This window comes from Pteronotus mesoamericanus, unplaced genomic scaffold, assembly GCF_021234165.1.
Source record: "Pteronotus mesoamericanus isolate MK-2021 breed Mesoamerican mustached bat unplaced genomic scaffold, CSHL_Meso_final contig_94, whole genome shotgun sequence".
Lineage (NCBI taxonomy): Eukaryota > Metazoa > Chordata > Mammalia > Chiroptera > Mormoopidae > Pteronotus > Pteronotus mesoamericanus.
In genome coordinates, this window is record NW_026555285.1 from 2650915 (window position 1) to 2669651 (window position 18737).

Below are 18737 nucleotides of genomic sequence, written 5' to 3' on the forward strand. Positions count from 1 at the left end.
CACCTGAAATAAAACATATAGAGCCCTATTTCACATATACAACAAATATCCAGGTGAGTTAAAAAACAATATGTAAAATCTAAGGAGTTTTAGGAGAAAATACAAAATAATATTTTTCTTACCCTGAAGTAAAATATTTAAACCCAGAAGTTATAAAGTAACATATTGACAATATGATGATATTAAACATTTAAGACTCTACAATAATATATATATATATAAAAAGTTAAAGGACAAGTAATAGAATAGGAAAGTATTTGCAGCACATTTAAAAAATGGTTAATAGTTTTCTTTTTAGGACAAAAATTTTATAAACATTTAGTCAGAAAATGGATAAAGAATACAAAAAAGTCATTTAAAGCTTTTTTTAAAAAATTTTTATTTTAATTTATTTTTTCAAATACATTTGTCTCTGCCTCCCCCCCCAACACTTTCCCTTGCCCCCTCCCTCCTTCCTTCCCTCAGCTCTTCCCCTTTGGTTTTGTCTATGAGTCCTTGCTGTATGTTCCTTGTTAAAAGTAACAGAAATAGGCATGAAATACACAAAAACAGGTTTAGTTTCAACAAATAACAAAGTAACACATCATTGTCACAATCAGATTAATAAGTATTAAAAATATTGGTAATATCAAGTATTGGTGACTGTGAAAGGAACTGGGTATTCATAGACTCTTTTTCTTCATCTTAAAGCAGTCCCTTTAGCATATCTTGCAGTGCTGGTTTCGTGGAGGTGTATTCTTTTAGCCACCTTTTGTCAGGGAAACCCCTTATTTTGCCTTCCATTTTAATCAAGAGCCTTGCTGGGTAGAGCAGTCTTGGTTGGCAGGCCTTTACTTTTCACAACTTGGAATATTTCTTGCCATTCCTTCTGGCTTGTGGTGTTTCTGTTGAGAAGTCAGCTTCTAGACGTATCAGGGCTCCCTTGTATGTTACTACCTCTTTCTCCCTTGCTTGCTTTAGGATCCTCTGTTTGTCTTTGATATTTGGCATTTTATTGATGATGTGTCTTGAAGTGGGCCTCATTGGGTCCCTCTTGAATGGGACCTTCTGTGCTTCTTGGACTCTGTGACTTTTTTCTCTCCCCTAATTAGGGAAGTTTTCCATTATTTTTCAAACAGAGTCTCTATCCCTTGCTCCTCCTCTTCTCCCTCTGGTATCCCGATTATACAGATATTACATTTCAGGTTGTCCTGCATTTCCCTCAACGCCTCTTCATTCTTTTTTCATTTTCTTTCTGTTTCTGGGAGCTTCTTTCTACCTTGTCCTTCAGCTCACTGATTCGATCCTCTGCTTCATCAAGCCTGCTTTTGATTCCTTCTATTGTGTTCTTCAATTCAGAAATTGTATTCTTCATTTCTTCTTGTCTCTTATTGATATTTTTTGTGTCCTTTTTCATGATGATATGGTTTGCAGTAAGTTCTTTGTAGTTTCCCTGTAGTCTTTTGTAATTCTCTCTGAGCTCACTGAGCTCACTGAGCTTCCTAAGAACCATGGTTTTGAACTCAATATCTGATAGTTTACTTGCCTGTATTTCATTTAGTTCTCTTTCTGGGGATTCTTCCTTTCCCTTTGACTGCAGGGGTGGGTGTTTCTTTGTCTTCCCATTATTTGTGAGACGACTCTTTTTTGCTTCTGCTTCTTAAATTGATCTGTCTTGATTTCCTGATTTTGTGGTGTAAACTTCTATGGTAGGAGACCGCTTTTTTTTCTTTCTGGATCTGCCTCTGATGATGTCAGATGTTGACCCTGTGTGACCCTAGGCAATCTGTTCGAAACCTCCAGGAATCTACTGTTTGTGGCTGGCTCCTTCTGCTGTTAATCCCTATTTACATTTCTTTCATTGTGAACATTGGTTCATTTTTCTGTAGGGTTCCTGGTGGTTTTCTTGGAAGCTCTTTTTATATTGGAGGTCATCTCTTAGTAATATAAATTAGAAATATTTTTTTGCCAGTATTAATTTTTTTTCCTCATGGAGTTTATTTCCTTATAAAATTTTTTTCAAAAATATAACTGGATTTATCACTCTTTTTTATTGCATCTGGATTTTGTGTTATGGTAAAGTTTTCCCTACTCCCAGGTTATGGAAGAATTTTCTAAATTTTTTCTTCTAGTTCCTAGATGATCTTATTCTTTTTTTACATTTAAATTTCTGGTTTATTGGGAAATTATGGTGCATGGTATGAAGATTGAATTTAATTTTCAATATGACTGTCCAATTATATTCAACTTGTAAAAGAGTCCATTTTTTTTTGTAACTGACATAGCTTTTATTTCCATATACAGTTGGTTTATTTCTAGACTTTCAGTTCCATTCCATTGATTGGTCTGTCTGTTCATGTCCTAGTATTAGTCTTAGTTTTAGAAACTTTTTATAGGTTTTAATAACTGATGGAGCTAGCTATCTTCTTGTTTCTTTTTAAAGTAGCTTTTCTATTTACTCTTGTTTGTTTTTTCCATTGAAGTTTTTAATTAGGTTTTCTAGCTCTATAAAGTAATTTGAGGCATTTTACTACCATTATTTTACATTTTTTAATTTAAAAAGGGAAAACTAGTATCTTTATATAATATTTGAGTTTTGCTATCCAAGAACAAGATATATATTTCTATCTGTTCATGTATGTATTTTTTTATCTTTTAGGATTTAAATCACTCATAGTTTTGGACAGTTCTATCACTTGATATAACTTTAACATAATATTGTGGATTTTTTTTTAAGTTTTATACTCTTTTTCAGTCTTGAGCCTTACCCTTCGTAGGATAAAATTTCCCATTTATGCTTTCTATCACAATTTCTATAATAGGGAAAACCTCTTGTGAGGCACACTTCAGAGGTTCTCCAGATCTGGCTTGTACTACCTGGAAGAGAACCCTAATTTTATTGGGTTATAGTCATTCTAGAGGAAACAATTAGAAAACTATTTAAGTATGAGTATCTGTCCTCTGATAACTTGGGGAGTGTTGACAGTGAGTTAGCAGTCTGATAATAACACTTGATTTTCTGCCCTCTCTTGGATATTGTAGTTGCCAGACCTAGATTGTCCTTAAAAAGTTAGGATGTTTTATTACCATGGGAAAGACATGAGAAAAGTGTATAATTCTGGGATATCTGCTCTTGATACTCAGGAAATGCATGGAATAATGGTACTTCCAGAGAGGACACATAAAAGTGACCTCTATCAGAATCCCAAAAAGATAAAGCCATTAGATTGAGGCTGGGAGGTGGGGGTGGGTGAGGCAGGGGGAAGTGGTGGCAGGAAAATGGAGACAAATGTATCTGAATAATTAAAAAAAAGATAAAGCCATTAAAAAAAATTCAACCAGGTTTTACACCAATAGTCCGTTTGAGAGAAGCCCTATAGTATACACAAAAATTACACCTCTTTCCTCCATACTTTGTGAGTGAGTGAGTGAAACACACACAAACCCCTGACAGTTCCTTGAGACTTGGTATTTGGTAAAATGATGATAGAGATTAGTACATAGACCCTTTCTTGTGTCTTCTGCCTTTTGCTTGGTACCTGACACTGAAACTATTGAGATGATTCAAAGTGTTTAGAAGGTCTCATTTTTGTATATATTAGCTGACTTTTGACTATAAAGCTGATACTCTACATTAGTAACAAGCCCTTTCTTTAACAATTTTGCATCTTGTCTATCCTGTTTTCTTATCCATCCCTCTTTACCCGACTCGTCCTAAGTGATTACTTCATAGGGAGAAGGGCAATGTGAAATAAATTAAGGTTGAAGAATGAGTTGTGCAAAATCTGGGGAAGAAAATACAGGGGTTACCATTTCTTCTTGGAGCTAATTCCTTGTGTGTGGCCATCTTGTATAGATGGAGTTGTTTATGCCTGGGGCCACAATGGATATAGCCAGCTTGGGAATGGGACAACCAACCAAGGCATTGCTCCCATTCAAGTCTGTACCAATCTCTTGATCAAGCAAGTGGTTGAAGTAGCTTGTGGCTCACATCATTCAGTGGCTCTGGCAGCTGATGGAGAGGTAAGTGCCTTGCTTTTTTTCTTTAAATTGTGGCAAAATACACATAATATAAAATTTACCATCTTAACCATTTTAAGAGTACAGCTCAGTGTCATTGAGTACTTTCACTTTGTTGCATAACCGTCACCACCATTCATCCACAGAACTCTTTTCATTGGCCAAAATGAAACTTTATACCCATTAAACATTAACTCTCTACTTCTTTCCAGGCCCCCTGGCAATCACTTTCTGTATCTATGAGTTGAATAATACAGTATTTGTCCTTTTGTGACTGCTTTATTTCACTTAGTGTAATGTTTTCAAGGTTTATCCATGTGGTAGCATATATCAGAATTTACTTCCTTTTTAAAGGCTAAAAAATATTCCATTGTATGTATATGCCACACTTTATTCATTTTTCTGTTGGATATTTGGGTTGTTTCTACCTTTAAACTATAGTGAAAGTGCCTTGCTTAAAAAAAAAATGACCATATTGTACTTAATATTGTGAACATAGTAGCCCTGTGTGCATAGGTAAGAACATTGTAGGAACACATTCTTTTTCTAACACATCCTATGTAGAACTACTGTTTTGATGACAATAGTCTTTAGTCTTAAGGCAATTGAGTCTTGTACTGTTTGCTAAGACTGCAAATTAGAGAATATGACAGTGTTTTGTAATTTTTAAAAAAATGACCCAGTCTCTTAAGGTGCATTTTGTTTTTCAGTAAATGTAGTGATGTTATAGAAAATAACTTTACTAACATTCCAGTAGGAACTGTACCACTTGTTCACCCCACAAGTTTCATGCGTATCTTAAAGGTTACTCATCCTATTGATTCTGCTTTCTAATCTCATACCATTTTTTCCTCTCCATCTTCATAACCTCAGGTCAGGCCTTGTCATCTGCCTGGACTATTGCTATGATCTTTTAATCTATAGCTTTTTAATTGATCTATCTGTCCAGTATTACTTCTCCATCTCCTTTGATTTCTAAAACACAAATCAGGTTATATTTTTCCCTGTTTAAAGTCTCTCAGTGGTCTTACAGTGATTTTTATGAAGTAGGATGGGTTCTGCATGAAGAAACCAAAACAGCTCAGGGAGATCGAGGTTTCTTGGCTGGGCTGTGCTGGGCCCAGGCTAGCATATAAACCTTATGCCCCAGAATCCACAGTTTCCTCATCTGTTGGTTAGTAGAACTACAGTCCCCATTTTTAAAATAAAAGACAGCTGCATTACATGGGAACTGGGGATATTTGAGAAGTGCCAGAAAAATTATTGTTGAAATTAGAAATTGCTAATTTTTACAGTCTAGATTCCTGGTAATATTCACTTTAAGCATATGTTACTTGGGATAATTGTGCTAAATATTTGTATTATTATACTAGATATTCCTGTGACTCTACTTCCAGTAATTGTTCTCCTACAGTGAAAGTTATTTCGTCTGCTGCCAACATCCCTTACTCCTGATTATTTTCTCTGATCACACTGTTGTTTGATAGAACAGAAAGTTGGTAATTAACTTGAAGTGACTTTTTGGTTATTTTTCATCTTTGTTTCTAGATTTTAACTAGCTTAAAGATTTATTTGTGTCTGTCTCTCCCTTAGAAATATGATTTTTAGGTTATGGCAGATAACAGGCCAAAAGTAATAAGCAGGATGCAGTTGAGGAGGAGAGCTGCTTGGAAATAAGAGACAGCAAATGAGAACTCAGAGAAAATATTACCAAGAATAGACTAACAGCCTGGTGTCATTTCTGTAGGGACAAATGTCTTCTTAGTACTTGTGAGCATTACTGTGTTATGATGTGGAACTGTGATTGATAATTATAATCATGATGGTCCTGAGTCATCAGAAAAGGTTATGCATATCTAGTATTGGTGATTAGTAAGACAGGGTAAAAGCATAGTATGATTTTAAAGATTCCATGAAAAAAAAAGAATATTTATGGCCAAAGGGTTAAGCAGAATTTTTCATGTCACTTTACTTATGTGCATATATTTCATTTCTTATTGATGCCATATTAAAAAACATATATAGCTGCCATTATTATAGAGGCAATATAGCATAATGGTTAAGAGCACAGCTGGACTATGTTAGGTTCAAATTCCACCTCTACTACTTACTAACTATGGAACCTCAACCAAGTCACTTAACCTATGTTTCCATTTCCATATATAAAATGAGGATGATGATAGTGTCAATCCCAGGTCACCCTACATGATTGCTGTGAGGATTAAATAGGTTAATGCAATAAAGCACGTAGAGCCCTTTAGTACATTGTAAGTACTCTGTTAAGTGGGTTTATTTTTATTTTATGATTATTATTGTAGTTTGATGTAGAGTTTTCACCCTTCCCATTCTTTCTCTCCCCCCCCCCCACCTTTTTGTGTAGGTATTTGCTTGGGGCTATAACAACTGTGGCCAGGTGGGATCTGGATCCACAGCAAATCAACCAACTCCTCGCAAAGTTACAAACTGTTTACATATTAAGAGGGTAGTAGGCATTGCCTGTGGTCAGACCTCATCCATGGCTGTTCTGGACAATGGTGAGGTGAGCTATCTCTGTATTCCCCTTTCACCTCCCCATCTCCTCTTTCAATGAATGTCTTTTTTTTTTTTCCCCCATGACAGTGTGTGCATTAATTAGATCATGGAAGGAAGAGCGCTTTGCTTGGATAGCCCCATTGAGAGTTAACTGGTTACTGACTGAGGAGTAACTGGGAAAGTTTTCTCCTCAGTGTGAAATTTTAAATTTGAAGATTTGTCTGCAGGATTCTGATGTGTCTAAGTTTAATTTTTTTTTCAAGATCCAAGTAGCTTAATGCTTATAGGTATTTGTGATTTAATTCACTGATTAAAAATTCTGATATACTTCATTCTTACAATAAAAAAATCAACTGTGCACTCTTTGAAGTTAGCTGATGATGTTTATAAGCAGTTGATGACTCCAGTGTGCATGATGTCTCTGTAGAACTACCTGCCTATTTCTGGAATGTTGTTCACAGGAAGAAGTAACATGCAACAACAGAACTTTCTGTTCTGATTGTTGTTAGCTACTTTTAAAAACCCACCTTTCAGTGACCCCCTACCATGGTCATTTTGAATGAATGGTTATTTTTTTAAAAAATATTCTGGTTGCAACTTCTGCTTAAATGAACCTGTTACCACCTCTGCATGTGTTTGTACACAAAAATTCTCCAAAGATACATCTTTGGACATACAGGCATGGTATCATGCTTTGGAGTGCTGGAATGCTAACCTATCTTAACTTACTTTTTTAATCAATTCTGGTATCCTGGATAAGTTCAGAATTCCTTGGGATAGTCATATGACATCCTCCATTTCAGTATTCTTCACTTCCCTTTTATTTTTAAAAATAAATTTAATTGTAAAATTATTATGAGGTTATTTTAACTAAGGAAAACAAATGAAACACATAAAGTAAAAAGTAAATGAATACATTTTCTCCAATCTTGTTAATAGTTTGGTGTACGAGGTCTGTCCAGAAGGTATCCAGCCATGGAATATGAAAAGGAAAAGACATTTATTGAAGAAGATACAAGCTACAAGAAACATTGTACATAGGGCAGTGATGCCTCAGTCCCCTTTAAAGTAGACACCTTGGGACCTCACACAGTTCTCCCAATCACCATCAGCTACCCTGTCTTATTTTCCTGAATCTTTTCAAAGATCTGAAATCTCTTCCTTTTCAAAGGTGATTTTAGTTTTGGGAAAAGCCAAAAGTCACAGGGTGCCAAATCTGAGCTGTAGCAGAACTGAGTCACCTGGGTGATACGATGTTTTGTTAAAAAACCGTGCACAACATGTGATGCATGAGCGATGTGTTGTCATGATGAAAATGCCAGTCACCAGTTGCCCATAGCTGTGGCCTTCTGAATTATCTGAATAATTTCTGTGGAGAAATTCAAGCTTAATGCAAAATTAGATGCAGATTCATTACTCAGTCGTTTTGAAATGCTATGCCACACAGTACACATGCTCACTCAACAGCGTCTACTGCCCCCACTGACTGGTACAGTGAAGTCATCATTGTTCACACATGTGCATTCCAGTCTACTTTCTTTGGCTGCCAGGTTATATCAGTGTCATACAAACCATTCTCGTTATATTAAAATGGCTGCACTTTTTCTGGACAGACCTTGTATGTCATTTTGGATTTTTCACTGTAAATAGTTATATATGGGTGAATATGGGTGAATAATCCCTTTTTTTTGAAAAATGGGGTTATTATGCTTATTGCTTTTCCCTCCTATTCTGTAACTTCCCAGCTTGACAATATGTGTTTTGTTGTCAAGCTAAGAAGTTACAGAATAAGAGGGAAAAGCAATAAGTACAATACCTGAATCTATTATCACACCATTTGTAGCTGCTTTTTATATACTAATTACTGCTTAGTTTTTCTCTTAATGGATGACCCACATCCAGAACTCTACTGATGGGCATTTCATTTGTTTGTAATATTTTGCTGTTATAAACAATGTTGCACTGACTTTCTGTATTACTCTTTTTGTATGTGTATCTTTGTGCACTTAGGCAAGGATTTGTATAAGTTCTCAGAAATAGGATTTCTGGGTTAGGGAATATGCCATTAAAAATTTTGATGTCTGTTGCCAAATTTCTCTCCAGAAAGTTCATAGCTATTGCACTTATGGTATTGAAAGTGCTTTTTACCATCTGTTGCTAGTACCTGAAAGTCCATGTCCCCCTTTCCACCTCTGTCACATTGCCCTGAAAAGCCACAGCCAGTTCCTGTTTGCCCTGCATTGCCATGAGGCATGATGCCACCACACATCTTGGGTTTCTAATTTGAGCTAGACCCTTTATCTGTTCCTGTCCCACACTGGCTATTCTAAACTTTTAACACTTCTTTCAAACCTATGCCCAGCCCTGCTACTTTCTGCTGATGACTCCCCTCTCGCTCCAGATATCTAAGGGATCACCACATTCTCTCACATCTTCCTCTTTAACTTAATTTTTACCATTTCCTCTCTCAGTCCCACTGCCACTGCCTTGGTTTGAACCCTTATGAGAACTCACCTATTTGCTGATGAGAAATGAATTTATCTCCTGAATGTACACACTCTAGTCACCTTTCATGTTGTAGCCGTGTGATGTTTCCAAAATGAAAATTTAAGCATATTAATTTCTGTTTTGAAATATTTCAGTGAAAGACCCATAGAAGCATTCCAGTTTCTCTGGTATGTGCTTTGGTACTTTATCCCTTTGGCTCTTACTTTCTAGTCTTTGTCCTTCCACTATCCTATATGTGTCCAGCCAGGCCCACTTACTTATCTTCTGAATGTGCCTCCAACAGATTCTGTGCCCTGTCCCTGGAGTGCCTTTATCCTCATCCATCATTCAGCTCTGCTCAATTTCCATGTTCTGAACAGTCTTACCTTAACTTTCTTTCTATAGCCAAATCCTTTCTCCTCTACTCCTGCAGTGCCTTGATTATATCTCTGTTATAATCTTGGCTGCAGAAGATTTTCATATGTTCATTGCCCCTGTTAAATGGTGATTAAAGACATATTCCCAGTACCTTTCACAATGTTGTAACATATGGTAAGTGCTTAATAATTGTTAATGAACCTCAGCTTCTTCATGTGTAAAACAAGAATTAGTGACTTTCCCAAAGCCATCCAACTAGTAAATTATAGAGTAGGAACTGATGCCAAATTCTGTTCATTCCCCACCTCTAAAACATCTACTTGGAGATCAGTATAGGATTACATAGAATAGAATGTGGGTGTTAGAAGTAAAAAAAAAAAAAAGTGTAACTGATTTATCTTTTCCCTCTTACTAGCACTTTTTTAAAGCTATTCTTTTCCCTTTTCTTTCTAAGGTATATGGCTGGGGTTACAATGGCAATGGTCAGCTGGGCTTGGGAAACAATGTCAATCAGCTGACCCCTGTGAGAGTAGCAGCTTTGCACAGTGTGTGTGTGAACCAGGTATGTTTGGTGGACTCTTAACTGCCACTCCCCATCTGTCTTCCCTGCTCTGATTTAGAGGAATATTAGAGATTTACTCTTCAATAAATCTTTTTAAACAGTGCCTGTGCCTTGATCTTCCACATTTGATATCATATCCTCCCTAAATTCTGAGGATGAGGAGGAAGACCATGGTGATGGCACGTTAGTCTTGACAAGTAAAAAAAGCAGTTGGAAAAATTCAGCTGTCTCAGGTTTAGGCTTTTCTAATGCTTTTTTTAATGTTACAGAGAATGTTATCCCACACCAGATGATGAATTGGCATTCTGTAGAAACTGGCTATAATCTTTAAGTAGATGGTTTTTCCCTGTCTTTCCTGTTTTCCTGTTTATGGTAACCAGTTAAATTTACTTGCAGATTGTCTGCGGCTATGCACACACTCTAGCACTAACAGATGAGGGCTTGCTCTATGCCTGGGGAGCTAATACGTATGGGCAGCTGGGAACTGGCAATAAAAATAACCTGCTAAGCCCAGCACACATCATGGTGGAGAAAGAAAGGTAACTTGGCTGTACCATGTCTTGGGATCATGTGTGCATTGTGGACTGGGGACTCTGTGTGCTGGAGCTATTGTGTTTGGCTTTGTAACTCTTCTGTTTATTAACATTCTCATTTTAAACAGAATGTGAGTACCAGCTAGAATGAACATGAAGTTGATAAAATTCTTATGTACCTTTCTAAAATCACGTCCTGATTGATATGCATTAATGCATTTTGGTAAAATCCTACAAACTTCTTGTTGCCCATTTAGTAGGGAAGTAAAATAGGGTCTGCCACCATGTTGAAGTACAAAATTTTCCTTTGAGCCAACTAAAACAACTTTTAAATAAAATTTGCCCTTGAAAGGACATTATCTTTTTAAATATTGATTTGATGTAATGTGTGTTACAAGAATAGATGCTTAATATTTGTTCAGCCAAATCATGAGGTCTTACCTACTAAGTTTTAGAATGTTGGCTTTTGATTCTGGGACCCTGCATAAGAAACAGGCTGAGAAATGTAGTAACTTTGGCTTGATGCCCATTTGACTTGTAGTGTTCAGAGTTCATGACCCCTAGACCAGTGTTTATAAGCCTAATGAGTGTACTGAGCTTTGGTTGGGGGTGAGAGAAAAAGTTGTGCTTGTAAGGAAATGGTATATTGAAGATAGTATTATTATTTTTTTTTTTTTGCTATGGTCTAAACCCCTAGAACTGTCAGAAAATTTTGTCAGAGTCCACTTTCCTTGTTTACTTTGGTTTCTAGTCCCTTTTTCCAAGTTTCTTCAACAGTTATGTATTATTTACCTTAACTCAAAAAGAGGTTAGGATGAAAAGTGGGGCAACCAGGAAGTACTTTTGCTCTACCTTGTGGTTTTGTCTGTAGGACATGATATAGCTAATGTCCCTTGATCTTTAGCTGTTTTTGAGGTGTTCCAAGCATGAACATTTTATTTACCTTGTGTGATATGTTGTGGGCTTTTGTAATGTAGAGATGACACATCATTTTCCTTAAAATATTTCAGGGTAGTAGAAATTGCAGCCTGCCACTCTGCCCACACATCTGCTGCCAAGACTCAGGGTGGGCATGTGTACATGTGGGGCCAGTGCCGGGGCCAGTCAGTGATCCTGCCTCACCTTACCCACCTCTCCTGCACGGATGACGTGTTTGCCTGCTTTGCCACTCCCGCCGTCTCCTGGCGCCTTCTGTCTGTAGGTAAGCAAGCTCAGGGCTGCTTCTACCCAGGAAGAATCATCCTATCAGCTGACCAGTTTTCCTGTGTATTTGCTGGTTACTTGCTCAGATTCTAGAATTTTTTATTCTCCATTAAATTTAATCTGTCCACAAATTAGATTTACTTAATGAAATTTATTAATATGTTATAAAACATTATATGGATTATTTTCTCCCCTTAAGCGTTTTCACTTTAATTGAGGTGAAATTCATATATTACATAAAATTAACCATTTTAAAGTGTACAATTCAGCAGCATTTAGTTATTCACAATGTTGTGCAATCTCTATTGATATCAAATTCTAAACAGTTTTCATCACCATAAAACAAAACCCTGAATCTATTAAGCAGTCACTTTATGCTCCCTTTCCCCCACCAACCACTGGCCAGTTTGCTTTTTGTTTCTATGTATTTACCTCTTGTGGATATTTAATATAAATGGGATAATATAATACCCAACATTTTGCGTCCAGCTTCTTTTACTTAAGATTTTTGAGACCCATTCATGTTCTAGTATGTATTAGTACTTCATTGCTTTTTATAGCTGAATATCCCATTGTATGTATATACCACATTTCATTTATCCATTTATCTGTTGAAGGATATTTGGATGGTTTACAATTTTTTATTCACAACAGCATTATTTTGAATAATGCTGTTTTGAGCATTTATGTACAGATATTTGTGTGAGTAACCTGTTCCTAAGTGCTTTTATTGTTATACTAAATTTATTACATACTTCAATATAATATGAACCAAAAATGAATTTTAGAAAAGGTGAAGAACTTGTAAGGTGATGTGTTAGCTTCAGTTTCTTCCTCTCTTTTTCTGTCAATTAATTTCAAATACATTTATTTTAGAGGGGCATCAAAACAGGTATTATAAAGGGTAGCAGAAATCAGGGTTTTTTTTCTGAGTAGTCATTAACAGATATCTTAATTTCTTTTTATTTTTTTTCTTGTTCATTTCTGCCTTTTGGCCAGTGTATTTCTTCCTAGTTATTTTGTTTGTATGAAGAGGAAATAAATAGGTCATAATGCCTAAAGTTTGAACATTAATGTAGCTCTTGATAACCAACAGGTTTGGGTTGTTCAGCAATTGACATTGAAAGCTAGTCTTGTAATACATGTCATGCTGAGACGTGTCACACAGCTGGAGCTGTTCCATCATCAGTCTTTATGGTCTTGCAGGCAAGAGTATGTTTAAGCAGAGTAAAGCTGCTGCTCAACTTAAAGTGAAATAAATGGAACCATTTCAGATTTTTAAATAATACAGCAATTTTTTACAGTGAATATTTTGATTATGAAAATTTGGTTCACCATAAAAATCCAAGAAAGAAACATAGACAGTAAAACCTTGGGCATTTCTCTTAGCAATAATTTTTTCTGACATACTGCCTCAGGCAAGGGAATAAAAAAAATAAATAAATGGGATTATGTCATCTAAAAAGTTTTTTCACAGCAAAGACAACTATCAACAAAATGAAAAGACAACCCACTGAATGGGAGAACATATTCACCAATAATACCTCTCATAAGGGGTGTATATTCAAAATTTATAAAGAACTCAGAAAGCTCAACATCAAAAAAAAATCCAATTAAAAAATGGGCCTCGGAATGGAATAGAGACTTTTCCAAACAGGACATACAGATTGCCATTAGACATATTAAAAGATAATCAGTGTCACTAATCATCAGAGAAATGCAAATTAAAACCATAGTGAGATCTATCTGCTCATACCATTCAGAATGGCTGTCTACAATAAATAGCAAACAATGAGTGTTGGCAAGGATACAGAGAAAAAGGAACCCTTATGCAGTGTTAGTGGGAATGGATATTGTTTCAGCCACTGTGGAAAGCAGTATGGAGTTTTCTCAAAAAATTAAAAATGGAAATAAAACTATTTTGGGAACTTCTGGCCAAGATGGAGGCATAGGTAGATACACTTTGCCTCCTCGCACAACCAAAGAACAACAACAAGTTTAAAAACAAAAAATAACCAGAACTGCCAGAAAATAGAACTATATGGAAATCCAACAACCAAGGAACTAAAGAAGAGACATCCATCCAGACTGGTAGGAGGGGCAGAGACGGGAAGCTGGTGCAGAGAGGATGCATGGCAAGGTGGCAGGTGGAGGACCTGGCAGTCCCACATTTGCTTGCAGATAAAGCAGGAGAAACAGTTGGGGAGCGAGACAGACTGTGCAATCCAGGGTTCCAGTGCGGGAAAAGAAAGCCTCAAAACCCCTGAAGGTAAAAAACCGTGGGTGTTGGCGGCGGCAGGAGAAACTCCTAGCCTCACAGGAGAGTCCGTTGGAGAGACCCACGGGGTCCTAGAATGTACACAAACCCACCCACCTGGGAATCAGCACCAGAAGGGCCCAGTTTGCTTGTGGATAGTGGAGGAAGTGACTGAAAACCCGCTGAGAGCCAAGCAAGCGGCATTGTTTCCTCTTGTACCCCTCTCCCCCACACAGCCCCACAACACAGCAATTTGAGTTCTCCCGCCCTGGTGAATACCTAAGGCTCTACCGCTCCCAACATAACAGGCATAGTAAGACAAAGAAATATGGCACAAATGAAAGAACAGATCAAAGCTCCAAAAATAAGACTAAGTGATGAACAGATAGCCAGTCTATGAGATACACAGCTCAAAACACTGGTAATCTGGGTGCTCACAGAATTGGTTGAGTATGGTCGCAAAATGGAGGAAAAAGTGAAGGCTATGCAAAGTGAAATAAAGAAGAATTTAGAGGGGACCAACAGTGAGGGGAAGGAAACCAGGACTCAAATCAACAATTGGGAGCAGAAGAAAGAGAGAAACATTCAACCAGAACAGAATGAAGAAATAAGAGTTCAAAAAAATTAGGAGAGGATTAGGAACCTCTGGGACAACTTGAAATGTTCCAACATCCGAGTCATAGGGGTGCCAGAAGGAGAAGAGGAAGAGCAAGAAATTGAAAACTTGTTTGAAAAAATAATGAAAAGAAACTTCCCTAATATGGTGAAGGAAATAGACATACAAGTCCAGGAAGCACAGAGTCCCAAACAAGTTGGACCAAAACAGAACCACACCAAAACACATCATAATTAAAATGCCAAAGATTAAAGATAAAGAATCTTAAAAGCTACAAGTGAAAAGCAGAGAGTTGCCTACAAACAAGTCCCTATAAGACTGTCAGCTGATTTCTCAAACTTTGCAGGCAAGAAGGGACTGTGAACAAATATTCAAAGTGATGAAAAGCAAGGTCGTCTAACTGAGTTACCCTGTCCAGCAAAGCTATTATTTAGAGTGGAAGGGCAGATACAGTGCTTCCCAGACAAGGTAAAGCTAAAGGAATTCAGCATCACCAAGCCATTGTTACATGAAATGTTAAGTGGGCTTATCTAAGAAAAAGAAGAAGATCAAAACTATGAACATTAAAATGGCAAGAAATTCACAACTATCAACAACAATCTAAAAAAACAAAAACAAAACTTAGCAAACAACCAGAACAGGAACAGAATCATAGATAGATCATTTGGAGGGTCATCAACAGGGAGAGGAAGGAAGAATAGGGGAAAAGGTATAGGAATTAAGACACATAATTGGCAGGTACAAAATAAGGGGATGTTAAGAATAGTATAGGAAATGGAGAGGCCAAAGAAGTTAAATGCATAACCCATGAACATGAAGTAAGAGGGGGTAGACTGCTGGACGGAATGGAGAGTGGGCAGAGGGGGGGGAAATTTGGACAACTGTAATAGCATAATTAATAAAATATACTTAAAAAATTAATGACAAAGAATTCTCAAGGCATCCATGGAAAGAAGAAAGCACCTATAAAGGAAAGCCCTTTAGGTTATCATTTCACTCCTTAGCAGAAACTTTACAAGCCAGAATTGAGTGGAACCAAATATTCAAACTACTGAAAGAGAAATTGCCAGCCAAGAATAATATATTTAAAGTTGTCTTTTGTATATGAAGGAGAAATAAAGACATTTCTAGACACCCAGAAGCTGAAGAAATTTATCACCAGAAGACTTCTATTGCAGGAAGTACTCAAGGGGGTTATTCTACCTGAAGCAAAGAACAAAATGTCACAAAGCTACCAGTAAAATCACCAACAAACTTACAGCATAAACAGGGATTATTTGGGACAACAAAAATATAAAAGGAGAGGTGTGAAGGTCTTAATTTACAAATCAGGATGGAGATCAGAGACATTCAAAAGATAAAGGGCTACTGTATATATGAAACTTTCTTTTTCATAAACCTAATGGTTATCACATACCAAACCCCCAAAACAGACACATAACTTAAGAAAAAGAGGAAGCATAGGAAGTAAGTATGGAGTACCACCAAGCAAAAGCAACGAACAGAAACACAAAGGAGAAGATGTAATGGAGGCACAGAGCTACCAGAAAACAAAAGACAAAATGGCTATAGGAAATCATCTTACATCAATAATCACCCTAAATGTAAATGGACTTGTTCACCAGTAAAGAGGCACATAGTAGCAGATTGGATCAAAAAACAAAACCCAAGAGTAGGCTGCCTACAGGAGACACACGTAAGCTGCAAAGACAAAGTTAGATTCAAAGTAAAAGGGTTGAAAGTGATTCTCCAAGCAAATAACATCCACAGAAAAGCTGGGGTAGACATACTTATATCTGTCAAAACAGATTTTAAGATAATAAAAGTAACAAGAGACAAAGATTGACATTGTACGATGATAAAGGGGACATTGCATCAAGAAGACATCACACTTCTCAATATTTATGCATCCAGTCAGAGAGCACCAAAATATATAAAGCAACTACTAACACATCTAAAGGGAGAAGCAGACAAAAACACAATCATAATTGGGGACCTTAATACTCCATTGATAGCTCTAGATAGATCAAACAGAAAATCAGTAATGAAATACTGGCTTTACATGATACATTAGAGAGTCCAAATAGACATAACTGACATTTACAGAACCTTTCATCCCTGGACATCAAATTACACATTCTTCTCCAGTGCACATGGAACAATCTCAAGGATAGACTTTATGTTGGGTAACAAAACTAGCCTTCAAAAATTCAAGAAGATTGAAATTATACGAAGTATATTCTCTGAAAACAATGCTTTGAAATGAGAAATCAACTTCAAAAAGAAAGTAAAGGCAAAAATATGTGGAGATTAAACAAGATGCTATTAAAAAATTAGTGGGTCAAAGAAGAAACAAAAGGTACCATCAAAAGACCAGAGAGAGAAAAATAAGAATGACCATACAACATTTCAGAACTTCTGGGATGCAGTGGAAGCTGTAATAAGAGGGAAGTATATGGCCTATCTCAAGACACAAAGTAAACAACCTAAGGTTACATCTTAAAGAACTAGAAAATGAAGAACCAAACAAACCCAAAGTCAACAGAAGAAAGGAAATAATAAATATTAGAGCAGAATTGAATGAAATAGAATAAAAGACTGTCAAAAAATTATACAACAAAGAGCTGGTCCTTTGAAGAGATTAATAAAATTCACAAAATTGGCTAGACTCACTAAGGAAAAAAGAGAAAAGACTCATAAATAAACAAAATCATAAACGAAAGAAGTGAAGTTACCACAGACATCACAGATAAACACAGGATAATACTAGAATACTATGAAAGACTATATGCCATCAAATTCAATAACCTAGAAGAAATGGATAAGTTCCTAGAAATACATAAATTTCCTAAACAGAACTATGAAAAATTGAAAAATTTAAATAGACTGTTAAACAGTGAAGAAATTGAAAGAGCCATCAAAGATTTCCCCTAAAATAAATATCCAGGAACGGATGATCTCACTAGTGAATTCTACCAAACATTCAAAGAAGATTTGATACCTAATCCTTCTCAAACTCTTCCAAAAAATTGAAGAAGAGGCAATACTTCCGAACGTATGTTATGAGGCCAACATCACTCTGATTACCAAAGTCTGGCAAGGATAACACATACATACCCACACACAAATAGACCAGTATCTTTGCAAAAAAAAAAAAAATCACCGTGGCTGGTGTGGCTCAGTGGACTGAGTACCAGTGTGCAAACAGAAAGGTTGTCAGTTCAATTTCCAGTCAGGGCACATGCCTGGGTTCCAGTTCAGGTCCCCAGTTGGGAGCATGCAAGAGGCATCCAATTGATGTTTCTCTTGCTCATTGATGTTTCTCTCTCCCTCTTTTACCCTCCCTTCTCCTCTCTCTGAAAATTAATAAAACCTTTAAAAAAATAAAGGTACAAAAATTCTAAACAAAATACTAGCAAATCGAATACAACAATACATTAAAAAAAATCACGCATCATGATCGAGTTTGGTTCATTGCAGGGGCACAAGGATTGTTCATCATATGCAAATCAATCAGTGTAATACACCACATTAACAAAACAAAGGATAAAAATCATAGAATCTTATCAATAGATGCAGAAAGAGCATTTGATAAGATACAGCATCCGTTTATGATTGAAACAATGAAATGGATATAGAAGGAAAGTACCTCAATGTAATAGAGGCCATATGTGACAAACCCTCAGCGAATATCATCGTCAATTTTGAAGAGCTGAATACTTTTCCTCTAGAATACAGAACAAGACAAGGATGCCCACTCTTAACATTGTTTTTCAAAATAGTTCTCGAAGTCCTAACCAGAGCAGTCAGGCAAGAGAAAGAAAGAAAAGGCACCCAAATTTGTAAGGAAGAAGTACGAGTGTCATTTTTTGCAGATGACATGATTCTGTTTATGGAAATGCTAAAGACTCCACCAAAAAGCTGTGAGAAACAATAAACAGTAAAGTTGCAAGATCTAAAGTCAATGTACAAAAATCCACTGTTTTACTGTATACTAACAATGAAACTTCAGGGAAAGAAATGAAAAAAAAAAATTATTTTTGCGAGTGCAACCAAGAGTTAAAATATCTAGGAATAAACTTAACAAAAGGTATGAGGGACCTATACATTGAAAATTACAATGCATTATTAAAAGAAATTTAAAAAGACACAATGAAACGGGAAGATATT

At 36.4% G+C, this 18737-nt stretch overlaps 1 protein-coding gene across 7 annotated transcripts in view; it reads left to right on the plus strand.

Annotated features, from left to right (window-relative positions):
- RCBTB1 (RCC1 and BTB domain containing protein 1) overlaps nt 1-18737 on the plus strand; it is a 58811-nt gene that overhangs the window by 26162 nt on the left and 13912 nt on the right. For 4 of the 7 annotated variants that reach the window (XM_054586319.1, XM_054586321.1, XM_054586320.1 and 1 more), the window contains exons 4-8: nt 3836-4002; nt 6380-6538; nt 9851-9958; nt 10355-10497; nt 11502-11692. In XM_054586319.1, the coding sequence (XP_054442294.1) occupies nt 3836-4002; nt 6380-6538; nt 9851-9958; nt 10355-10497; nt 11502-11692 (768 nt within the window). The remainder of the gene's footprint in view (nt 1-3835; nt 4003-6379; nt 6539-9850; nt 9959-10354; nt 10498-11501; nt 11693-18737) is intronic. The other 3 variants (XM_054586322.1, XM_054586326.1, XM_054586323.1) reach the window with 1 other exon arrangement.